This window comes from Bos javanicus, chromosome X (genome assembly GCF_032452875.1).
Source record: "Bos javanicus breed banteng chromosome X, ARS-OSU_banteng_1.0, whole genome shotgun sequence".
NCBI classification, from domain to species: domain Eukaryota; kingdom Metazoa; phylum Chordata; class Mammalia; order Artiodactyla; family Bovidae; genus Bos; species Bos javanicus.
Genome location: NC_083897.1, coordinates 23923533 through 23950637, shown reverse-complemented (window position 1 = coordinate 23950637; position 27105 = coordinate 23923533). Strand labels below are relative to the sequence as shown.

The 27105-nt window shown below is 41.1% G+C and overlaps 1 protein-coding gene across 1 annotated transcript; it reads right to left on the bottom strand.

The window, feature by feature from the left end:
- Positions 1-8657: 8657 nt before the first annotated feature.
- HAPSTR2 (HUWE1 associated protein modifying stress responses 2) lies at positions 8658-9840 on the bottom strand. The gene has a single exon (XM_061408560.1). The coding sequence runs from the start codon at positions 9664-9666 to the stop codon at positions 8833-8835; it is 834 nt and encodes a 277-aa protein (XP_061264544.1). The 5' UTR covers positions 9667-9840; the 3' UTR covers positions 8658-8832.
- Positions 9841-27105: the final 17265 nt, after the last annotated feature.

Sequence of the window (27105 nt, the reverse complement as noted above, 5' to 3'; positions counted from 1 at the left end):
GCTAGTAGTAGTAGTTCCAGATAAATGCCTTCCAAGCAGAGAAGAGACTTATACAATTTTTCAAGAGTTACAAGTAATAAGAAAAGGCATTCTTGAACTTCCTAAACAATGAAACCTCAATATTTACCAACTCATGCTGACATGATGCGACAGCAAAGCAGAAAGGTAAGATAAAATCCAAAAGCTTTGCAGGAGGTAGCACGGGGCTTGTATCCTACCAATTGTTTGTTGAATTGAACTGAATTTGGAAGAGGCTGTCTAATTGGATTTGATCTTTTTTTAAACTGAATTCAATGAACCAGGGTATGTCCATACACAACCCTAAAGCTCTCCAGTGAGTCTATTAACATATATTCAGGGTGGATACTGTGCTTTCTTGGCCCTTTATATAGCAACTACTGGATGCCTTCTAGAGCACTAGCTGCTTTAGGGCAGAATTAGGCATAAGCGTAACCTTCATTGGAATAAGTACCTTCTTATCCTCATGTTTCACCTAAGGTAGGCGAGCACCTGTGGCATGGGCCCTGGGGACAGCATCATAAATGAGCCTCCAACTACTGCACACACCTGTGGTAGTTAAATTTTATCATCCATAAAGATTTGGGCTCCGTGTATCAGGCACAGATAGCACCTGGAATTGGAGTATTAAAGAGAGACTTTAAGAACTAGGAAGAACTCATTAACTAGGTGGGAGGAACCCTTTCACAATGTACGCATACCTCAAATCATCACACTGTACATTTTAAATTATCTTACAATTTTATTTGTCAATTATACCTCAATAAAAAGGAGAGAAATGGGAAAAACCGATTTTCAAGCAAAGGGAATGTAAATACTGACAGAATAACCCTGTTAAATTGCACATAATTCCACTTAAAACATGAAAAGCCCAAAGCAATATCAACAGGTCTATTCAGTTAATTCAGTGAAATACAAAGAGAAAAACATTCAACCCAGGCATTTGGCACTGTGAAAACAGACTATATGTAGTTGATGGGTCAATCTGTTTTCAATAGGTTGTGTTCACCCTGTGGGCACAGACTTAGTCTGTGACTATTGCCTTAGAAAAGGCAACAGTCTGATCAGATATAGTAAAGTGAAGATGGTCACAGTGGTCCAGGAACCCCTGGTCAAACTTTACCCATATTAGGGCACTCTCACACTGGGCTGTTTTGAATGAAACCCAAATCTATTTATGTATTTTCCTAGCCTTCTTTATCATCTCCTTGTGTACCATTGAGCAGTTTTTGAGGAGACAAGCCACTATTACAATGTTGTCAAGGCCCTTCTCGTTTTCTAGTTCAAATCCTTGTTCATGCTGTTTGCTAAGTACTTGTTCCCTGTGACAGCTTTCAGCCAAACAGAACACACTGAATGCTGCATTCCAAACCACTCTGTCCTGCTGGGCTCTGAGTGAAACAAGCTCTTCAAACTTCATCATGTGAACTTTTCACAAGGAACAATCTCCCTCAGACAATTCCATTCAGAGATACTATCCGTGAAACTGGGACTCGGAGAAGGGGTGACATCACAGGCTTCCCTCTCCGACCAGGGTCATGACCACCAAGGTTGTATTCGAGAGGCTCCCACGTGGTGTGGCACATGACTTTCTTAATCATCTAACATTTCTCCCAACTTTCCCAGAAGCTTCCAATTTAAGATAGCTACACTTAAACACAAAATTGGGTACTGATGTCAAGAAAGCCTGGGATTTCAAGAAGGGAAGAATAAGAAATTTGCAGCCAGGGTCTCTACTAGGGATACGAGAGGAAATGCAAGACACACTATATAATATGTGCCATATGTAGGGGTTTGGGGCAGTGTACTAGGAATCCTAGAAACACAAAGGATTCTATCCAACAAAGAGGCTGGGGGAAAAAAAAAAAAAAAACAAGAAAAAGGTGAGAAAATGGTAGTTGAAATGTCCAAAGCCCAGGTTTAGAGATGAAAGCTTTGACCATGGCAGAAGGCTTATTGCACTGATGTGGTGAGCCAGCTTGCCAGCAGTTAGACAGGAGGGCAACACACGGCTGTAGTCAGTGGAATGTGGGGTTGTTTTCAGAAAGGCCTGCCTGGCAGCTCCTGAAGATGAGGAGAGCAGCTCATGCATTCAGGATGGTTTCTATTTCTGTTCTTGCCAGAGTTGGGCCATGTGGACTCAATGGACTTCCAGGTGCCCCTTTATTAATAGTCCAATGAGTCTATGAACTCATCTCTCTTTGAAACATCCTCCTGCTTGACCTGCTATTTTTGAGAAAGGAAACTGCCCAACTAAGGGGGCATGTGACTCTAATATACCCCTTAAACATTCAATATTGTTTTAACTTCTTGACCTTCTAAGGAAGATGGAACAAAAAGAGAAGAGAGGTAAGCTGCTACATTCCCATCTTACAAGTAGCCAGGCCATTGTAAGTGAGTGAAGCTTGGAATTGTGTCAACATGGCAGTCCTGATTTTAAGGAACTCACAGAGCTCAGCTGTTCAGACACTAGATCATTGAAATGAGACTATCGCAGAAAGAAGGTCATCACTACCACTGCCAATTAAATCAGAGACCAGAAAGTGCCAGAGTTTGCGTAAACCTTAAAGATTATCTAATAAAACCAACTTCTTTATTTCATATCAAGCAAAAAAAAGGGCTGACTTGTTCAAGGTCAGTTATTAGGAAGGTCAAGACCTAAGCCAGGATCTTGTGTGCTTGCCACTGAAGCCTGAGACAGTACAATCATATTTACAAGCAAGAAAGAACACTGATAACTTTTTATATGCTACACTTCTTCGGGAAAGCACATTTAATACCTGATTAAAACCACTCCTCCAAAGTTTTGCTTTGAGCTGTTCTTCCCACAATGTAATTCTATGACAAAAGTAATTCGTTCGTTTAAAAAAGAAAAGTTTGGTGTAATGCTGAATATGCCTTTTCAGTGTACATGTGCAGTAATGCAGATTCTTACCCACCTCCTATAAGAGACCCTCTTGCGGTGAACATTTTAAATTCTTTTTAACTTTCTGCATATTAAAAAGCAGAGATATAACTTTGCTGAGAAAGGTCCATCTAGTTAAAGCTACGGTTTTTCCAGTAGTCACATATGGCTGTGAGAGTTGAACCATAAAGAAAGCTGAGTGCCAAAGAATTGATGCTTTTGAACTGTGGTGTTGAAGAAGACTCCTAAGAGTCCCTTGGACTGCAAGGAGATCAAACCAGCCAATCCTGAAGGAAATTAACCCTGAATATTCATTGGAAGGACTGATGCTGAAGCTGAAACTCCAATACTTTGGCCACCTGATGTGAAGAACTGACTCATTAGAAAAGACCCTGATGCTGGGAAAGACTGAAGGCAGGAGGAGAAGGGGATGACAGAGGATGAGATGGTTGGATGGCATCACCAACTCAATGGACATGAGTTTGAGCAAGCTCCAGGAATTGGTGATGGACAGGGAAGCCTGGTGTGCTGCAGTCCATGGAGTCACAGAGTCAGACACGACTGTGCAACTGAACTGGGAATGAACTTGGTGTTTTATAGTCTCCTGGGGCAAAGACAAACTAACAAACACAGTGTTAAGTCCTAAGTGGGAACTCTGGGATGAGGCATTTAATCATAACTTGGAAGGGCAAGGAAGATATCCGAAAAAGTAAAAAGGTAAATCATGAGGTGAGCTTTGAAGACTGAGCTGGAGTGAAGTAGACAAAAAGGAATTTAGGGCAGGGCATCAGAGGCCAAAGAAGCAATAAGGTAAAATGGCCCAGAGTCCAAAGATTATAAAAAGTTTAGGAAACTTTAAGTGGTCCAGGTTGGCTGGTGGCTAGAGTGCAGTGATAGTGGCAAGGGGTGACTTATATTCCCTGAATGCATAACTCCAACAGCTTCCCCTAAACAAACACAACAGAGAAAAGAAAGTATGCTTGCCAGGCCAGAGAGGCTTCACAACAGCGCAAGTTTCCTAGTGCCACCTGATCATCAACATATTAATTAAAAGGCCAAACACAATATAACTGAGGAAGGTCCAGTGAAGCGAGCAACGGACTGGAACCAGCTAGAGGGTAGCAGTCTTACCAGTAAGTCACTGGGCCCTCCCTGGTGAGGTCAGTTGTCCCATTTGTAAACTGAATTGTTAACCCTGCCCGAGATGATCTTTAAGGTCCCTCTTGATCTAAATTTGGGAAGAATTCCAGAGTCCAGAGATGATAAAAAGTTTAGGAAACTTTAAGTGCTCCAGGTTGGCTGGTGGCTAGAGTGCAGTGGTGGTGGCACGGGATGACTTATATTCCCTGAATGCATAACTCCAACAGCTGCCCCCAAACAAACACAACAGAGAAAAGAACATATGCATATACTATTGGAAGAGGTTGGTAAACCTCCTGATTAACTAACAACAAATCCTCCCCTGACCTCTACTCCATCATCAGTTCACAAAAGGCAAAGTGATCTAAGTGCAGTGTTCCCTGTTTTAATTTTGATTAGAAAGCAGTGGTCTAATGAATAATATCTCTGCTAGAGGTTAGGAAATCAGAGCCTTCTCTCAGTCTCCTATGAAAGGACCAAATGAGGAAACATCAGTTAATAACGTTTTTCCTCCGTCTTCTCAACTGTGCTCCTAGAAGAAAAATGTGTGCAATATGCAAAGTCATGATGAAGATAATACATACAAATGGGGAGATTCTCTTTAAGCTGGCACACAGGTTCACCAGCAATGATAATTTAAAACGAGCCCCTTGAATCAATCACAAATCTCACAATGGGGTCACTGGAGTTTCAGACTTCACTGTGCACCAAGACCACTGACACCTCCTCCTGAAAGGAGGTCACTTCCGGGACCCTCCCACTGAGACTGTAATTCACCTGGAGGGGGCTTCTGAAGCGGCCAGCTTCAGAAGCAACTCAGTGGATTCTCAAGGGAGGTGGTCATGGAACTGACCACACTTTGCAAAATGCTGAATCAAATAGTCAGGAAAAGGCTGCAGGGGAGAATCATCTAGAAATTAGAGAATGAGCTTCAGGTGCCTTTCCTGGGCAGTAGCTACACAGAGAAAGAGAGCAGAATAGCTACAACTGGGCCTGGATGAGGGCTTACTCATCCACCAATTAAATGAATATTTATTGTGTGCCCATGGATCAGGCAGTTAGGCTCTGGGGGTTACAGAAGGAAACAAGACAAATGAGGTCCCCGCCCTTGTACTGACATGCCCTCTTGCAACTCTCTAAACCTACCTGTTAAAACTGCTGTGGTGGCTCAGCCAGCCTTGTGGCCCCAAATGCCCCAGCGATTTCCTGCAGGAGGGCTCTCCAACACAAAAAGCAGAAGAATGATAAAAGGCAGGGTTGTTTTGTTTCTTTAAGACTAGCCCATCAAGAGATTCTGCAGCTGGAACTGAACCTTTCTCAGCCTAGAAGCAGTGCAGAACACACAGGAAGGTGCCTCCTACCTGCTATGGTCTGAAGTGTGGGAGGTTCTAAGTGAGCAAAGGCTTCCCAGAGAAAGCCCTGTCAAGTCAAACATCTCCACAATCCTGGTTAACCAAATGGTAATTTCCGCAGGAAAAAGCATCCCACGGGAATAGCCTGGTTACCACCAGCTCCAGTGTCTCACTGCTGGACCAATCTTCCTAAAGCACAGATTGAGTGGTATCACCCTGCCTCAGGACAGAACCTAAAGCACTGGGCCAGGCATTTGAGACCCTCTGTACTTTGGCCCCTACCTCCCCCTGCCTCTACATACCCAGCACCTATGATCCCCTGAACACAGTTTACTGTTTTTCTCTTTCCCAAACTTTGTTATATTCTTCACCTGCTAGGATTGCCTGGGCCCTCCCTTCCTACCTGTTCTGGGAACCTGTTCAAAGGCCACCTCCTCCACAAGCTGTGACCCTCTGGGCAAGGAAGGCCTCTGTTTTTATGCACAGCCCTTTGGTGCTTTGCATACAATTAGAAATGCTTTCTGGACTGTATTTTGGCTTCCCAGATGGCACTAGTGATAAAGAACCCACCTGCCAATGCAGGAGATGTAAGAGACGTGGGTTCAAACCCTGGGTCAGGAAGAATCCCATGGATAGAGGAGCCTGGCAGGCTACAGTCCATAGGGTTGCACAGGGTCAGACACGACTGAAGTGACTTAGCACGCTGGACTATATTATCTTTCAAGCCAGGATGTGCTTTTTGAGGATTAGGATATTTTTTATGTTTTTTAAACATCCCTTCTCAGGGCCTAGCATGGTGCCTCAGTCTGTATTTGCAAAGTGCCTCAATAGCAAGTTTTTAATTCTACTAGGGAATTCATTTTATTTTGTTGTATTATTTCAATGCACTAGTCAATAACAAATCTATTTCAAAGGCCACACTAATGAAACAAAAAATTTGATATCAACCTAAAGCCAAGGATGGAGAAGGCTATGGCACCCCACTCCAGCACTCTTGCCTGGAAAATCCCATGGATGCAGGAGCCTGGTGGGCTGCAGTCCATGGGGTTGCTAGGAGTCCGACACGACTGAGCGACTTCCTTTCACTTTCCACTTTCATGCGTTGGAGAAGGCAATGGCAACCCACTCCAGTGTTCTTGCCTGGAGAATCCCAGGGACCGGGGAGACTGGTGGACTGCCGTCTATGGGGTCACACAGAGTTGGACACGACTGAAGTGACTTAGTAGTAGTAGTAGTAGTAGTAGTAAAGGCAAGGTATTACACATCTATATATACTGTTTTGTGCACTGGTTTGGGGAGAGCCTGGGGAAGATTTGGATATTTTATCTTTCCCCCACCCCTTCATAACCTCACTCCCAACTCCTCCACCCCCATCCCACCCAGTCTACCCTTTCATCACCTCTACTCCACCTCACCCTCATTCAGAACTACTTTGGCCTTTTATGTATCACTAGGACTTTCACTTTCAAATCCTTTCCATCTTTACCCACCTTCTCATAGTCTTCCAGGCCAGAGGAAGTAGATCTTTGACTACTGTACCAGTTGCAAGGTGCATCTCTCAGGCAATTTTAGGAACTATAAGCCAGCCCTAACCTCCAGAGTGATGACCCTGAGTACTCACAAGTTAAACACACTTATAATTAATACAAGATCAGGGATATTTAGGCACATTTTAACTATGAAACAGTAGTTTCCATCTCAAACACAGAGATTCTGTTTTTTCCTGATTTCTAAACCAATCTATTTTTTTGCCTTTTGCAAAATATAGTGGATTTTGACGTTTTACTGATTTGTATTTATGGAGAAGGGAGAACATTAATGATTTAGGTACCAAGAACTGTGCTAGATACTTGAAATATGGGCTTTATCTTACCATCACAGTGACTTTAGGAGACACATAGTTCCATTTTACAGGTGAAAAACTGAGGCCAAAAGACATTAAGTGATTTGCCTAAAATCACACAGTGTATCTGTGGGACTACCATTCTACTGTTGATAGTTTTGACACAAAGTGCATGCTCTTTTAATTAGATCATGCTATACCCTTAAATGGGGCTTCCCTGGTGGCTCAGTGGAGAAGAATCTACCTGCCATACAGGAGGCCTGGGTTCAATCCTTGGGTCAAACAGATCTCCTGGAAAAGGAAATGGCTACCCACTCCAGTATTCCTCCCTGCGAAATCCCATGGACAGGCTCCCAGAGGAGTCCGGCAGGCCATGGAGTCACAAAGAGTCAGACATGACTTAGCGACAAAACAACAACAATATAACCTTAAATGGTGCTTTCCCGGTGGCTTAGCAGTAAAGAATCTGCCTGCAATGCAGGAGATGCAGGTTCTATCCCTGGGTCAGGAAGATGCCCTGGAGGAAAGCATGGCAACTCACTCCAGTATTCTTGCCTGGAGAATCCCATGGACAGAGAAGCCTGGTGGGTTATAGTCCATAGTGTGGCACAGAGTTGGACACCACTGAAGCAACTTAGTACACACACACATACCCTTAAATAAAACCCAGAAACTCATTCTACTTTGTCTTCCACTTCAAAACAGAGATCACCAAAAAGATTTAACTTCAGAACAAGGGACATTTTATATCCCTAAGAAAAAGGAATACCACCAAGCCACCAGGAATGCCATCTTTGACCTCAGGCTCTCAATTGTTGGCTTAACTTTCCTAAAAAGGGCATTAAATTGACTCAATAGCAACTTATTACCTGTCCAACCATCATAGCACTTTACCTCATCACATAATCACCAAAATGACTATTTTAAGAAAGAAAACTCACAGCCTCATAGATACACCTTGCACAGTTTCTATCTAGAAATCAGGTTCATGGTAGGTGGAGCCAAAACGGAATGTTCCAGATTTCACAAAGATGTCAAGTTTTGCATTCTGATAAAAGGTAACTGAACTAGAAGGAAAAAAACAAAAATGGTTAAAGCAAACAATCAACCAAACAGTAAAGGATAAGACTATCCCATACCCAAGCAAACACCTGTTAGTCCTTCTAAGACTTTTAAATAAAGTCACATTTATTCATTCAACAAACATTTATTAAGCACCAGCAATTGCGCTAGATGCTACGGAATATTACTGTGAACAAGATAAACCAGGCTCCCGTTTGACCGGATACTTCTGCATTAAATGGTCTTGCTAACTACTACATGGTACTTGTACTCTGCTAGTATTATAATTCTGGGAAAGTCAGAGTCATAGGAAGCCTCTTCTGGAATACTTTTAAAGTTTTTGTTGTTGTTGTTTGTTTTTGTTTTTTGGGTTTTTTTTTTTTTTTTTTGTGGCAAACTGATAGAAATCTTTGTTTAACTTAGAGAAGAGATCATATGAGGACCCTTTTGACGAGCAAATTGATGGCCCGGCAAAATGGCAGCTGGCGACCCACCAGGCAGTTCAGACCAGTTTAGGCCATTCGGTTGCGCTTGTGGGTTGGGGAGTCCGTGTCGCCATCACCGCACTCGGCCGAGGTGCGCTTGCGGGACCCCCCACTGTCCAGGCAGAGCGCCAGTTCTTCACAGTCGATCGGGCTCAAGTCATCCTCGAGGAAGCTACTTCTTCGGCGGCCAGCGCCGGCGACCTCGCTGGCTTGAGGCGGGGAGCCAGGCGCGCCGGACTGCACGCTAATGCTGGCCATGGCGCCACTGAGGCCGTGAAGGGCGATGGCCTCGTGGAACGGCTGCAGGTCGACGTCCACCGACGAGCCCGATCCGGTGGCAGCGGCCTGGTTGGGGGCCTCAGAGGCCGGTTTCGCGGGCATCCTCGAGATGCGAGACGGCGGCGGGGGCGCCGGGGGCACCTTGCCACACAGGAAACTGATCAGATCTTCGCGAAGGATGATGCTCCGGCCCTTCTTCACCCATTCCAGCACATCTTTGATGCGACGCTGGTGGCCCACCTGGATGCCCAGGTCAAAACTTCGTTGGTGGGCATGCCCGCTCTCTTTGTAGAGGCTGGTCACGGCCATGGCTGCATTCTGGAAGGGGTCCCACATGGAGAGTCCTGGCTGTTGGCACCCGGCATCCTTGTAGAGCTGGGCCACGGCGGTGGCTGAGGTCTGGAAGAGGTGCCACAGCTTCTGCTGCTCGCTCTTGAGCCCCGCCGTCTCGGGGGCTGCCTCCTCCTGCAGATCCGGGGGCAGCTCCTCTTCCTGCTCCACCTCGGCCAGGCACTGGCGTTCCCACTTAGAGAACCAATGCTCCGCGACCTCGGCCTCGCCCTCCTTCGGCTGCTCCTCCATCCTCCTCCTTCTGGCCGCTCCTCTCCTCCACCTCCACCTCCTCCTCCGCCTCCTCTGGCTTCTCCACCTCACCTCCGGCTCCGAGCTCCCCTCCTCCTTCTGCGACCACCGCCGCCGCCGCCGCCTCCGCCGCCGCCGCTGCTGCTGCCGCCGCCGCCGCCGCCGCCGCCTCAGCCACCGCGAACACCGCCGCCGCCTCCTCCGCGTGCGCCGGCGGGCGGGAGCGCGGGCGGCGGGGCCCTGAGGCCAACGGTTCCGGCGCGCCGCCCGCGGCCCCGGTGCACGCCCCGCCCCGCCCCGCCCGGCCGAGTCCTCCCTACAGCATGGAGATAACTCCGCAGCCGCCGGCGCCGCCTCGCTGCCCCCTTCCGGCCCCGCGGTGCGCTCCTGCGCCCCCCCCCCACCCCCGCCCAGGGCGCCGCGGCCTCCCCGCCGCCGCCGCCGCGGCCCCGCAGCCCGGTCCCAACCCCCGCTCCGCCGCGGCAGCCGCACCGGGAACTCGGAGGGGGGCCGGCTGGAGCGCTACCTCAACGCGGCGCTTGCCTACTGCTTGGCCCCCTTTTCACACATTTTTGAGACTTGTCGGCTTCATCCAATGAGCTGATCAAATTTTACATCCTATGTTGCCAGAGAGGATTATGGGGCAACTTCATGGTGTCGATCACATCCAGGGCGCCGATCCGGGAAGGCCGGGGGTTAGAGTGGAAAGAGCACGGCCCTCATGAAGTCGGCATCTCGGCAGTGCCCTCCACACAGGAGGTGCCCAGGAGAAGTGTTTTCCATGGATCGAAGCAGTCATTTTATGAAGGGGAAAAAAAAATCAGTTCAGGCATTTGCCGTCCCGCCCCTCCCGGCTTTTCCAGCCTCAGTTTCCCCAAGTGCCCAACCAAGCTGTTGGATTTGGTCTCTGGAAAGCACCTGCAGTCGTGATTTAGAACTTTATTGCTGGCCCTGTAAAGCACCTCTTCCAGGCTGGTTGGGTACTTATCAAATTCTAAGAGTTACAGTCAGAAATGGCATTGATTCACTACCCCCCCCCCCATATTCTTTCAAGGTTTTTTTTTGTTTGTTTTGACATTTAAAAAAATCGGTTGAGGCGTTTTCTGTGTGGTCTCCATTCAACTACTGACAATTCCAGGATGAAGAAGTGAGAGGAAAGAAAATAGGCAAATGAAATCCCAAACGCGGGATTTTATGCTCTAGTGTAAAATTTAGTACCTTTAAGGAGGTGGGGTGGGGGGAGTTTATCTAATTTGCAACACTCCAAAAATTCTAGCTAGTTAAAACACCATAATAATACCCAAATTGAGCTAAAATGGTATGCGATACTGAAGTTTTTTCCTTGGGTTCGGTAACAACCTCTTATAGTGATGCAGTTCTTTTTTCAGTGCAGACAATTCCAGATCAAACTGCGTTTTAAAAAAAAAATTATCATGAGCTAAGAATAACGTCAAAAATGGAAGGAACTAATGTAATACTTTTTTTTTAATTTAAGGAAAAAAGAGTTTTGCAATTGTTCTTGTAGAATATCTGCTGTCTCCAGAAAGCCTTCCAAAGATAATTCTAGCAAAATATACTTAATAATTCCCAAGTATGAAGATTAGTATATAAAATAAAATGATATAATCATTAAGCTTTATCATCTTCTTTAAAAGAAATACATGTTTCTAAGTTTAATATAAAAGAGAAGAAGACGAGAGGATTGTGCCCTTTCTCTGCAAACCGGGCTTTTTCACGATTCATTAAACCCTTTTTCCATATGTGTAATTGGACTCTTCTCATTTACATAAACGAGGGATGAGGCAAAAGACCTAAGATCAGCCCAAAAGGAGAAATACATTTCTCATTCTCCTATGTTAAGAAAATATTGTTAAAGAAAACTCCAAGAAGGCAGAGCCTCCTCTCCCCTCCACACCCACATATACTAGCCCTGAAATAGTTCATGGCCAAGGAGATAGCCCTTTGCCAGAGCTTTAGGACTACCCTGAATATGGTGCCTCAGAGTTATTATCAGAGGCACATGTTTTTATTTTCTCTAAGTAAAAAAACTTGGACCGAAATGACCGACAGTAGGTCAGCATATCCTATTTTCTCCCCTCATTTTTGATTGGGTTAAAAAGCAAGAAGAAAGACTGCAGTGTCTTTGAAAGAGCACAACCCTCTGCTTGGGCTTGAGTTGTCTGGCTGGTATCCTCCATTCAGTTGGTTTCAGCACCTGATTAATTAGTTAATTAGTACTTAGAGCTGACTAGCCCCGGTCGGCAATTTTCCTGCCCTGCATGGTGAAATGTTGAATCCAGCATTGAAATTTCTGTGTCGCACGCCCTAATTATTATCACCCCACTACTTTTTAAACCATTGCACCAAATTATTATAGACAGAGCCAGACGACTGTGTGGGAATATGTTCTTTCTGAGAAATAATGGTAGACTTAATCAATATTTTTCACTGTTGCCCTTAACACATATAAATAAAACAATTGAACGGGAAAAATTCTAATTCAATTAGCCTCCAACTCCTTCCATAGTGAAAATGACTTTATATGAGAGACAATTCAGAAAAATCACACCAAAAATTTTTTTAATGTTTTATCAGTTCCTCATATTGCAAAGAGTATGTTTACAAGAATCCTATCTGAGGTTTGTTTTGTCCCTATATAAGCCTAAAATGCCAGAATATTTACGAAAAGAATAGAAAAATGGAAAGCAAACCAAAAAACCCAAGATCATTTAAACTAGCTGTAAGGAAGTGATGTTATCTGTGTGTGCTTGGGGTGGAGGTACTTTTGATGTTTAAAATACTGACATGGTTTAGGAGTGAGTTTTCTATAGGAAAAATATTCCTTGGCTGCTGCCCCTTTCTTCCATAATTTTAATGTCGTGGCTAAGGTTAAATATCAACTAGGGAAAATTAGTTTTAGGAAATGTTAGGACACAAACCTAACAGTCTAATTTTTGGCAGTTCTCAATGTACCATTACTAAAAAGGGACCCAGTGTGTCAATGACTTTCAATATTACTCATAGCTATTTTCACCTGAAACAATCCTTATATATCAGTAGTGGGTTGCCTGTAATTGTAAGAGCTAAATGGTACACAAAACTGGATACACAACCACACAGATCAGTAAATGGGTCAGACTGAAAGCAAAAGTAAACACCAACCTTAGGAAATGAAAGAAGTTAAAAGATAAGTGTTAAGGACCTTATTCTTTTTGGAGAATAAAACAAGATTTAGTAGCTTTCCACTTAATTTAAATGAAAAGAATCACTACCTTACATATTGCAGTGATAATGTAATGGGGAAAGAAAACAAAAAAGTCTTTGTACAAATGACACCTCCTATAGTTGTTGTGAAGAAACTTTTCCCCTTGGTATCTGCTAACAAATTCTAATTAATGCTGCACATTCCTTTACTGAAATCATTTAATGCGTAACAAGGGGGGTAAAAAGAAATGCTGAATGCTCGTGATTGCCCTGTTAGAATTATGGGAGTGAAAGCCTGGGGCCCCAAACTTACTGTCTATTAAAGCCAAGCTTTGAAAAAGAAATGCAACCTACAAAAGCTGTCAATCTCCCTTGCCCCTAAAGCCTGGGTTCACATGGATTCAAGTGACAGCCCTCCTCCCCCATGCACAATACATCAATCTGTCTCTCCCACAAGCACCCACAGCCCATTGTGCTGGCCGCAGGTGCCTATTATGGCACCCATGGCTGCCTCCCACAGCTCCGCCCCTGAGAAACAGGAACTGCAGACAATGGAGCCCTGTGGGAAGACAGAGGTGGGTGTTGGGAAGGATAACAGACAGATGGTAAAGGGTATAGGGTAGTAAGGTAGTTTCAAAACAAATGTCAAACATTCAAAATTATTGCTTTTGCGTGTCTCCCCTTTTGAATTGCCTTTGCTTCAATCACCATCTGCCATAATTATAAAAACACTTACCTGTTATAATGAATATTTGTTCCCCTTTTTGGGTATCTGTGGAGGGGGTGACCTTCAGTGCTCTACTTCTGTTTAGCCCTCTAGGTTTCTGAAGGTCACAGACGGAGGAGTTATAGTTAAGTGACACCACTGGACCACAGAGGGGAAAGAAAGGATATTTCCAATTTTTTGGCAGGTTTGTCATTTCCCTTCGAGCTCAGTTTTAGGCTCCTTAAGGGGTAAGGGTTATAAAAACTTATTACTTGGGGTAATATATTTGTGAAATGAAAGTACTGTAAGACTTCTTACAAATGTCAAATCAGGCAGGTGGCAATTCTTAGGCCATTTCTTTTCTGGTAAGAAGTCACATAAAAGGAGATGAGGTGGATTTAACAATGAAAGTACGGAAGGTTTCTGATTCAATCTCTTTTCCTATTTCCAAGCATGTTAACAAAGATAAATAAAATTATTTTAAAAATTACTGAATACTATTCACATTGAGCAGCACTATCAAAAAAAGCGCATTTGAAAGATTTCATTTCATAAAATGTCACCTGTCTTTGGTGTTTTTAACCTTCTGAGTTATGGACTAATTAAGAAGCAATAAATGGAAGAATTAAAATATATTCCCTAAACACATATAGTCATTCAAGTAATCTGATTTAGTTGCTTTTACCCTTAATTTATCATCCTAATATACCACCTTATTCCTGCTTCCAAAATAATTTGTCAGAAATCAAAACCAAGCTAACAGTAACTTTATCATTACTACTACTATCTGTCTCATACAAAAAGCAACCAAGAAAAATCTGGCACAGTTGTAAATCATGGTCAAGCGGATTGGTGACTTGTTGGAATGAGGGTACCACCAAAATAATACCAGGAACTAAAACCAGCCAGTTTTCCTGAAGCAAACAAGAGGGTCTTAGTTTGCTGTCAAAAACTACAAACTAGGCTTTAACTAGGGACTGTCAGGGATCCAAATGAGCTCCTGGCCAGGGAGAGCTTAATTAGAAGAGTTGGTTTGGGTTTTTAAATCACACAAGAAAAACAACCAATGCAGTATGAAAGCATGCAGCAGTCTAATGTAGCACAAAATTCACTATTTCATTATATGTGTGTGTAGTGATTGTGCACATTTCATTAACAATTTAAAGTTAGATTTTAAACATTATTTTTGTGCCCATTACTAGGACATGTTTCTTTTGTTTTCTTCTTATGCGTCCTTTTAGAGATTTTAATGTATTTATTGCCAAATTTGCATGCCCTCTCTTTTTATACAAGTAGCAATATACTACATGTTTTTTTTTTTTTTAAACCTGAGGTATCTTGGGGATCAGTCCATATCAGAACATCAAGAGCTTCTAGGGCATACTTCTTAAATGGGAATAGTTCTGAGTCATCTTTGGTATTTGTAAAAGTTAAGACTCTAGTTCAACGATGGCATGGTATGTCATTCCAAATATTTAACCACTAAAGTGAACAAGTCATTTAGAGGCTACTTTTAAGTTTCCTAACTACAACTGAATTAAGCATATCATTTCAAAAGCTCAGAAATTAGTACAGCTCACTCCAATTATCCATCAAAATGGAAGCCAGAGAAAATATGGAGCAGGCAGTTACAGATAGCCATAGATACCACCTTTCTTTGAGATGCTTCCATGGAAAAACTTTTAAGATATTTATTGGTAGGATTTGTGAATAATTTTTATTGTGTCCAAAATATTCAGAGTTCAAATGTAATTGTGAAGGTTTCCCACTTGACCCACAGTCCATTAGTCATACTTCTGGTATCTCACAAAAATAACCTTGCTTAGTTGATTTAACTGATTAAAAGATGCCAGGTTTTGGCTGTAAAACTAGTTGACAGTACACAGTCCTTTTATCTGTGATCCAACACCAAGTTCTTTTACTTCTCGAGATTTTCCGTGAGGCCCTTGGGTCTATCCATGTAAAAATTAACAGTTTGTTGGTTAAATCCTAGATTTGTTGTCAGACAAAACTCAGTTCTGATCTTGTTTCTGGATCTTGAAAGTGGTGTGATTGAACTTTTCTGAACTAAATTTTCTGTAAATAGGGATAATAATAGTATCTACCTCACAGGTTTGTTGTAAAGGTTAAATGAGACCATGCATTCACTATTAAAACAATGCCTGGAAACATAATGAATCCCCAAACAACAGTACTTATTATTACTCTTAATAATAATAACATCAGTTATAGGACTCTAAGGATAAGCTACATGGGTTCTCAAATATGACTGATGAGCAAAAATTCACCTGGGAGAAACAACAAGGTCCTACAGATAAAGCACAGAGAGCTATATTCAAAATCCTGTGATAAACCATAGTGGAAAAGAATATGAAAAATAATATATACATATATACACAAATATGTACACTGTATTGGAGAAGGCAATGGCAACCCACTCCAGTGCTCTTGCCTGGAAAATCCCATGGACGGAGGAGCCTGGTAGGCTGCAGTCCACGGGGTTGCTAAGAGTCGGACACTACTGAGCGACTTCACTTTCACTTTTCACTTTCATGCATTGGAGAAGGAAATGGCAACCCACTCCAGTGTTCTCACCTGGAGAATCCCAGGGACGGGGTAACCTGGTGGACTGCCGTCTATGGGGTTGCACAGAGTCAGACATGACTGAAGCGACTTAGCAGCAGCAGCAGTACACTATATATATGTACAAATATAATATATGTACATATATATGTACAAGTGATTCACTTTGCTGTATAGCAGAAATTAATACAACATTGTAAATCAACTATACTTCAATAATTTTTTTTAAATCACCTGGGGGAGTTTTTAAAAAATGCATATACCCCAGCCACACCTACTCCAAGAAACTCCAACTGAACAGGTCTGTGGGAATGCCTAAAAATCTGTATTTTAAAGTACTCCAGGGACTTCCCTGGTGGTCCAGTGGTTAAGATTCAGCTCCCAATGTAGGGGCCGGGGTTCGGTTGCTGGTCAGGGAACTAGATCTCATATGCTGTAACTGAAAATTCCATATGCTGCAACGAAAATCAAAGATCCTGCATGCTGCAAGACCCAGAACAGCCAAATAAATAAATATTTTTGAAAAAGTACTCCAGAGGTGTGCAACTGAAGAAATCCCAAGATGAGAACTGCTAAGCTGACCAAGAAAGCAATAGGTAATAATTAGAATAGGAAGTCAAAGGGCTTGGTAAAGAATATCCCTAAGATGGGCACAAATTCCATAATCAACTTATATAAGAAACCAGAAGCTATTTATACGTGCTTTTGATTGACAATAAAAATGATATACAATCAGGAACTCTGAGGAAAACAGAAAGCTGTATGATGATTCTAGTTCTAATAGGAAGCATACTAAGTGTGGCATTGTTGTGAGCCATTGAAGGAGTGTAAGAAAAGATAATCCATTTGGTTTTGACATTTGAAACATTCTCCCATTAGCATCATTTTTTGTTGTTGTTTTACTGCCACATGATTACGTCTTTTTTATCTGTAAGTACAACCACACTGTTTGGTCTTGGTTATTTGTTGTTGTTGTTCAGTCACACAGTCATGTCAGACTCTTTGCAAACCCATGGACTGCAGCCAGAGAGGCTTCCCTGTCCTTCACTGTTTCCCGGAGTTTGCTCAAACTCAAATCTATAGAGTCAGTGATGCCATCCAACCATCTCATCCTCTATCTCCCCCTTCTCCTCCCGCATTCAATCTTTCCCAGCACCAGGGTCTTTTCCTGATGCTCTTCCCATCAGGTGGCCAAAGTATTGGAGCTTCTGCTTCAGCATCAGTCCTTCTGATGAATATTCAGGGTTGATTTCCTTTAGGATTGACTGGTTTGATCTTGTTGTCCAAGGAACTCTATAAAGAGTCTTCTCCAACACCACAATTCAAAAGCATCAATTATTTGGTGTTCAGCCTTCTCTATAGTCCAACTCTCATATCTGAACACAACTGCTGGAAAAAGCATAGCTTTTACTATATGGGCCTTTGTCAGCATAGTGATATCTCTATCTCTGCTTTTTAATACACTGTCTAGGTTTGTGATAGCTTTCTTTCCAAGGAGCAAGCATCTTCTAATCTCATGGCTGCATTCACCGTTCCACTGGGAGAATGATGTTTATTTGTTAAATTCTTTCATTGAGCTTCTTATTATGGGGTAATTATATGCAGTTGTAAGAAATACTATGGAGAAATCCAGTGTATCCTATATTCAGTTTCCCCCAACAGCAACATCTTGCAAAGGTAGAAAACAATAGCAAAACCAAAATATTGGCGCTGATAGAGCTGAGATGCAGAACAGTTCTATCAGCACAAGGACCCCTCACATTTCCTCTTCACAGCCATACCTTCTTCCCTTCCACCCCTCTCCTCCCTAATGCATGGTAAACAGTAAACTGCTCTCCATTTCTATAATTTTATTCCAAGAATGTATATAAATAATATAAATACAATAAGACAGCATGTGACCTTTGGGGATTGACTTTTTCCACTCAGCACAGTTCTTTGGAGATTCATCCAGATAGTTACCTGTATCAATAGTTCCTTCCTTTTTATTGCTGAGCAATAGATTTACCTATAGATTTACCACAGTTTTTTTAACCATTCACCAGTTGAAAGGCAACAGGGCTATTTCCAGTTTGTGAATAAAGCTATTACTAATAAAGCTGCTCTGAACATTTGTGTACAGGTTTTTATGTGAACAGAAATCTTCATTTCTCTGGGATAAGTGCCCAGGAGTACAATGGCTAGGTGGTATAGTGCTTGCACATTTAGCTTTCAATAGAAATTGCCAAACTCCTTCCAGAGTGTCTGTCCCATTTTATATTTCCACCAGCAATGTGTGAATGATCCACTTTCATTACATCTTCCTCATATGTGTTATTCTCATTAATTTTAGATCCCCTGATAGATGCATGGTGATAGGTCACCATGGTTTTAATTTGTGTATCCCTAATAACTAATAATATTGAACATATTTTATGTGCCTATTTGCCATCTATAAATCCTCCTTGGTGAAATGTCTCTTCACATCTTTTGCATTTTTTTTCCTTTTTAAAATTAAGCTATAGATAAAGCACACTGAGGATTTAATTAGAGTTTGTAAAACACATTTCATTTTACTTTTAATTTTGCTATTTTATTTTTTAGGTTGACACTTGAGAAGCACTTACTATGTATCAAATTCACAAAGGCTAACCTAACTTGAACAAGGAGTTCTGCCAGCAGTTGGCCTTCGGACTTGAATGACAACACTGGCTTTTCCCTGGATCTCCATGCTATTGCCCCAACCAGCCTCCATAATCATATGAACCCACTCCTTAAAATAAATCTCTCTATTTTTTATTTTTATTTTTCGACTGCACCTTGCAGCTTGCACAATCTTAGTTCCTTGAACAGGGATTGAACCTGAACTCTAGCACCAAGTCCTAACCAAAGGACCACCAGGGAATTCCCTCTGTTTATATATACACATTCTATTGGTTTGTTTCTCTGGAGTACCCTGATTAATACACACACACACACACACACATACACATGCTCATTCAGAACCAGTCAAATTCACCTTCATCCTTAACCTATTTTCTGCAAAATATTGTAAACTATTGACTATCCAATCATAGGGGACTGTTTCAATAAATAATACATTTAGTGGTCATATAATGGAGTATTATGCAGACATCCAATAGAGATAATATAAAAAGATATATATATATGTATGTATGTATATATTAAATGCTTGTATGTATCTCTGAATCTATTCTACTGAAATAAAAGCAGATGTAAAACTTTTTGTACAAAGGTGGTCACTATGGTATTACTTGTAAAGATAAATATAAAAATATAGTAATAAATGGGAGACTAGTTAAATAAACATAGTATACCTATACAAGAGGATATCATACTGTTTTATAAAAGAATAAAGTAGATCTATATGTGAAGTTTGGAACAATCGCCAAAAAATATTAATATGTGGAAAAAAGAAGTAGTAAGGAGCAAGATAACATGAAGGGTATATTACCAGTTGTATGTATGTATATATATATGTGTGTGTGTATATCATCTGAATGGAAACATCCAGAATAATGCTTGACCAGCATTATTTGGCACCATGATCCAGCCAAGTTGATACACATAAAATTAACCATCACAATGTGTGTGCATATACAGAGAAGCATATTTAAGGTCAATGGTTACTTAAGAATTCAGAAATTAGACTAATATACACTGGATAATACCCAAAGTATTTGAAAATGTACCAAATTCACCATCACTTTTCAACACCAAACTCTAGTCCTTTTTTCCAAATCACAAATAGACATTATACTCCCTTAGAAAAATTAAAGCACCAAAAAAATATCTTTTATCTGTTCCCTCAGAGAAACTTAAATTCCAAATTATGCATAAAGCTTTTTTCTGTTCTGCTCCATCCAGCTACAGGGGCTTCACTCAAGTATGGGCTTGGAGTCTGGGACTTTGTTCCCTGGAACTGACATTGCTATGGCTAAGTCACTTCAGTCGTGTCCGACTCTGTGTGACCCCATAGACGGCAGCCCACCAGGCTCCCCCATCCCTGGGATTCTCCAGGCAAGAACACTAGAGTGGGTTGCCATTTCCTTCTCCAATGCATGAAAGTGAAAAGTGAAAGGGAAGTCGCTCAGTCGTGTCCGACCCTCAGCGACCCCATGGACTGCAGCCTTCCAGGCTCCTCCATCCATGGGATTTTCCAGGCAAGAGTACTGGAGTGGGGTGCCATTACCTTCTCCATGGAACTGACATAGATTCTTCAAAATTTTCCGATTTCTATTACTTTAACCCCAGATTTTTCCATCTTTCCAAAGTTCCAAGGAGCTAACAAACCACAGAGAATGTGGTGCCATAAGTTCTGCATCCACAAAGCTCTGACCAAATGCCATGGTTGAATATGCTTGCTGATATTCCTTACAATTAGGCAACGTTTCTCAACAGCAGCAGTATTTCCACTTCCAATCTGGGTCCACAGAGTTGTTAACAGATGAAGATGGCAGAACTTCACCTCAGTAAAGTACAAGTGTAGACAGAAAACAGAAGAATTACAAACAAACAAAAAGAAAGAAGACAGTTATTGAAAGAAATGATGCTGAACAACTCAATAGCCACAGGAGAAAATTTTGAGACTTTGCAGTAGGCAAAGATTTCTGAATATGCAAAAAGCATAAACCATAAAAGAAAAAAATGATAAATTAGACTTCATCAAAATTTAAAACATCTGCTATTAAAAAATTATGATTGGGACTTCCCTGGTGGTCCAGTGGCTAAGACTCCATGGTCCCTATGCAGGGGGCCCAGGATAAATCCTTGGTTGGGGAACTAGATCTCATATGCCATACCTAAGAAGTCAAACACAAAAGAATACACTGGAAGAAAGCAAATCAATGGATGCTTGAGGCCAGGGGTCTTGGAAGAGTATAAAAGGATATCTTTTAGGATCATGGAACTGTCCTGTAACTAGATTATGGTGATGTTTGAATGACTTTATACAATTACTAAAATTCATCCAATTATACATTTAAAATGGGTGAATCTTATTGTAAGTAAATTGCAGCTCAACAAGTTGGAAATTTTCTTAAAAAAGAAGATTGTATTATTTCCTCTTCACCAAAGGGCCAATCAATCCATGCTAGTGGTCCAGAGTCCACCTGGGAGAAATCTGTCAAGTAGGCAATCACACTAGAAGGCCACTGTGTTTGGGGTGCTGTGAATTCACAACCCATGAAGACTACTTCCTTCGGAGAGGATGGTATGTGGGACTTTCTTTTCTTCTAAACCTTAGCCATCTGAGATGGTGCTGCCTCCAGTCTCTAGGTCTTTTCTGGAGCTTCCTTCCCTTTCAGAATCTGAGCTATGTATTTTTAAGTTCCCAATCTCCCTTTCCCTTTTCTCTTGCATCTCTGTGTTTCTCACATCTCAGTCACAAACCTTTTATAGGCTCTACCCAGGGATGTAGCTTCCATTTTCACTTGTTAACATGGTCCTCTACACTTACAACATTTATATATATCCCTCCAACCTCATGCTTTCTAATACCTTTGTCCTCTCCTATTCCTATCACTGTTCAAATATTTCTCTCTACCACCTCTTTGAAGAGGTGGAAGGAGAGAGACAAAAGGAGGATAGCATATGCTTAACCCCCATACAAGTTGTTCTCCCAGATAACCTAACAAGCTTAAACATTAAACAGTCCTATGAGGCCACCATTACCCTGATACGAAAGCCAGATGAAAATACCACAAAAAAGAAAATTACAAGCTAATACAACTAATGAACATAGATACAAAAATCTTCCACAAAATACTAGCAAACCTAACGCAACAATTCTTTAAAAGGGTCATACACCATGTTCCGGAGAAGGCAATGGCACCCCACTCCAGTACTCTTGCCTGGAAAATCCCATGGATGGAGGAGCCTGGTAGGCTGTAGTCCATGGGGTCGCTGAGGGTCGGACATGACTGAGCGACTTCCCTTTCACTTTTCACTTTCATGCATTGGAGAAGGAAATGGCAACCCACTCCAGTGTTCTTGCCTGGAGAATCCCAGGGACGGTGGAGCCTGGTGGGCTTCCGTCAATGGGGTCGCACAGAGTCGGACACGACTGAAGTGACTTAGCAGCAGCAGCACACCATGTTCAAGTGGCATTAATCCAAAGGATACCAGGATTTTCAATATCTGCAAATCAACGTGATATACCACATCAACAAACTGAAGAATAAAAACCCCATGTGGTGATCTCAATAGATGCAGAAAAAAGCTTTTGATAAAATTCAACATCCATTTATGATAAAAACTCTCCAGAAAATGGGTATAGAGAGAACATACCACAACATAATAAAGGTCATATATGACAAACCCACAGATAATATATTCAATGGTGAAAAGCTGAAATCATTTCCTCTAAGATTAGGAACAAGATATGAATGTCCATTCTCACTACTTTTATTCAACATAGTTTTGGAAGTCCTAGCCACAGCCATCAGAGAAAAGAAAATAAACAAATAAAAGGAATTCAAACTGGAAAGGAAGGGGTAAAACTGTCACTGTTTGCAGATAACACATTATACATAGAAAATCCTAAAAATGCTACCAGAAAACTACTAGAGCTCATCAATGAATTTGGTAAAATTTCAGGATACAAAATTAATATACAGAAATATGCTGCATTTCTATACACTAACAAATATCAATAGAGAAATTAAGGAAACAGTCTTATTTACCATTGCATCAAAAAGAATAAAATACCTAGGAATAAACTTATCTAAGGAAGCAAAAGACCTGTACCCCCAAAACGGTAAGACACTGATGAAAGAAACTTAAGATGACATAAACAGATAGATACATAGTGTTCCTAGATTGGAAGAGTTAATACTGTTAAAATGACCATACAACCCAAGGCAATCTACAGTTTCAATGAAACTCCATATCAATATACCAAAAACATTTTTCACAGAATGAGAAGAAATATTTTTAAATTTGTGGTGGTTTAGCTGCTAAGTTGTGCCTGACTCTTGTGACCCCATGGACTGTAGCCTGCCAGGCTCCTCAGTCCATGGGATTCTCCAGGCAAGAATACTGGAGTGGGTTGCCATTTCCTTCTCCAGGGGATCTTCCCATCCTAGGAATCGAATCTGGGTCTCCTGCATTGCAGGCAAGTTCTTTAACAACTGAGCTAAAATTCGGTATAGAAGCACAAAAGACTCTGAATACCCAAAACAATCTTGAGAAAGAAGAACTAGCTGGAGGAATAATCATGTTCCCTGACATACAGATTATACTACAAAACTATAGGCATCAACACAGTATGGTACTGGCACAAAAATAAAATATAGGGACTTCCCAGGTGGTCCAGTGGCTAAGACTCCATGCTCCTACTGCTGGGGGCCTGGGTTCAATCCCTGGTCAGGGAACTAGATCCCACATGTCATAACTAAAGATCCCAAGTGTTACAACTAAGACCCAGCATAGTCAAATAAATAAACATTTTAATAAACAGACACACAGATCAATGGAATAGGATAGACAGCCAAGACATAAACCTATACACTTATGGTCAATTAATCTATGACAAAGGAGGCAAGAATATACAATGTAGAAGAGACAGTCTCCTCAATAAGTGGTGCTGAGAAAATTGGACAGCTACATGTAAAAGAACAAGAACATTCTCTAACAACATATACAAAATAAACTCAAAATGGATTAAAGACCCAAAAGTATTACTAGATACTATAAAACTCCTAGAGGAAAACATAGGCAGAACACACTTTGATGAAAATTGCAGGAATATTATTTTGGACCCATTTCCTAGAGTAATGGAAACAAAAACAAAAATAAACAAAAGGAACCTAATTAATCATAAAAGCTTTTGCACAGCAAAGGAAATCATAAACAAAATAAAAAGACAACCTATGGAATGGGAGAAAATACTTACAAACAATGTGACTGACAAGGGCTTAATATCCAAAATATGCAACTAGCTCATATAACTAAATAGCAAAAAAACAAACAACTCAGTCAAATAGGCAGAAGATCTAAACAGACATTTCTCCAAAGAAGACATACAGATGTCCAACAGGCACATGAAAAGATGTTCAACATAGCTAATTATTAAAGAAATGCAAATAAAAAATCTACAGTGAGGTATCACCTCACATCCATCAGAATGATCATCATCAAAAAATCTACAAACAATAAATGCTGGAGAGAGGAGGGGGAAGTAAACCCCCATACACTCTTGGTAGCAATGTAGATTGTTGCAGCCATTATGGAGAATAGTGTGGAGGTTCCTTAAAAAACTGAAAATACAATTACCGCATGATCCAGCCACCCCACTCCTGGGCATGTAACTGGAAAAGATGAAAACACATCTGATCATTATGAAATTTGAAAAGATACATGCACCCCAATGTTCATAGTAGCACTATTTACAATAGCCAAGACATAGAAGCAATCCAAGTGCCCATCAACAGATGACTGGCTTAAGAAGATGTTGTATGGAACATAGATATATAGATGTAGACATAAATATAGATAAAGCTATAGATATTCAATGAAATATTACTTGGCCATAAAAAGAATGAAATATTATCATTTGTAACAACATGGATGGGCCTAGAGATTATCATACTTAGTGAAGTAAGTCAGACACAGGGAGACAAATGCTGTATGCTATCACATATGTGGAATTGAAAAAAATAATATAAATGAATTTATTTACAAAACAGAAACAGGGTTACAGACATAGAAAACAAACTTACAGTTACCAAAGGGGAAAGGAAGGGAGGGATAAATTTTGAGAATTAGGGGTTAATAGATATACACTACTATATATAAAATAAACAAGAAGGATCTACTGTATAGCACAGGGAACTATATTCAATATCTTTTAATATCTTTAAAAATCTTAAATATATATATATATATATGTATGTATAACTGAATCACTTTGCTGTACACCTGAATCATTGTAAATCAACTATACTTCAACTGAAAAAAAAGAAAACAGTCCGGCACCAAGAGTGTGATTGCAACTTGGAGGAAGGAGATGTCATTGGAGGTTTAGAGAAGTCCAGCAAACTTCAGAGTGACCTCTCCAATTCTGGTGTCCATTTGGGACCAGTTAAATGGGACATTCATCCTAACAAGGCTTTAATAACATACATATCCTTGATGGTGCCTCTAGAAGCATCTGAATAGCACTGGGACTTTACTTCAATGAAGTTCACATTAAATCAAGAGAGATCCATTCAATTTTCTGTCTCAAATTACACTCAACTCTGCAGTGCAACAGAGCACACTAAACAGGTCAGATGATGTGCACCTGAAGATATAAGGACTGTTTATCAGATTGGCAAAGATTAGACAGATTCATAAGGCCCTTTTGCTGGTTTTATGGGTAAAACAAATACAGTTGGTCCTCTCTACCCATGAATTCAAACAATGGTGGATCTAAAATATTCATAAAAAAGAATCCAAAAATTCCAGAAAATCAAACTTGAATTTTCTGCATGTCAGCAACTCTTTCCATAGTGTTTGCCTTGTATATATAACTATGTACACAGTATTTACATCAAACTAGATATTAGCAGTTAGAGATGCTTTGAAGTATATGGGAGGACATGCACAGGTTATATGCAAATACTATGCAAGTTACACACAGGACCACAGGGAACCAATACCTTCGCAAATATATATAACTATATATGACTGTATTTCTATATATTGTTGTCATATTCATATATTTATTATTGTGTATATATATTTAACATACTGGAATATATGTATATATGTATTTATGTATACTGATATATATATATTTTATACACTGTTGTCACATATATTTATTGTTGTCATATATATACTGTTATATAGATGTATATATGTATTTATATATACTGTTATAATGTATATTTATTTATACATATATTTTACATATATTGCCATATGTACACTTATTTTTGTCATATATATATTTATATATATAATATACACTAATAGTGTATAAAAATATATGTTATGCCTCTGGGACAAGAATTCAGCAATAGACTTAGAAAGTTTTCACATTCATGCTCTTTGACTAGCAATTCTGCTTCCAGGAATTTGTTAAGAGCATAGAATCTGGAGTGAAACGGACCCAGATGTGAATCCTGACACCGCCACCTTCTTCCTGACTGTATAACCTCTCTCTGTTGTTTCTCCATCTGTAAAATCAGGACAAATCATTGCACCCTGGTACCACTGGAAAAAACATGGGCTTGTGTTGTCCTTGACGCTGTCTGGGACTAAGTGGGTTTCCAGGAAGTGGTACTTTCAGTGCTAAATCCAGGGAGGTCCTGGACAAACTGGAACAAATCCAGGTCCATACTGGCTCCTTCAGTTCAGTTCAGTTCAGTCACTCAATCATGTCAGACTCTTTGAGACCCCATGAATCACAGCATGCCAGGCCTCCCTGTCCATCACCAACTCCCTGAGTTCACTGAAACTCACGTCCATCGAGTCAGTGATGCCATCCAGCCATCTCATCCTCTGTCATCCCCTTCTCCTCCTGCCCCCAATCCCTCTCGGCATCAGAGTCTTTTCCAATGAGTCAACTCTTCACATGAGGTGGCCAAAGTACTGGAGTTTCAGCTTTAGCATCAGTCCTTCCAAAGAAATCCCAGGACTGATCTCCTTCAGAATGGACTGGTTGGATCTCCTTGCAGTCCAAGGGACTCTCAAGAGTCTTCTCCAGCACCACAGTTCAAAAGCATCAATTCTTCGGCGCTCAGCTTTCTTCACAGTCCAACTCTCACATCCATACATGACCACTGAAAAAACCATAGCCTTCACTAGACGGACCTTTGTTGGCAAAGCAATGTCTCTGCTTTTGAATATGCTATCTAGGTTGGTCATAACTTTCCTTCCAAGGAGCAAGCGTCTTTTAATTTCATGGCTGCAATTACCATCTGCAGTGATTTTGGAGCCCCCAAAAATAAAGTCTGGCC

What these genes read in the sequence shown, in the direction of transcription:
- HAPSTR2 (XM_061408560.1), bottom strand. Translation starts at nt 9,666, where the DNA reads ATGGAGGAGCAGCCGAAGGAGGGCGAGGCCGAGGTCGCGGAGCATTGG.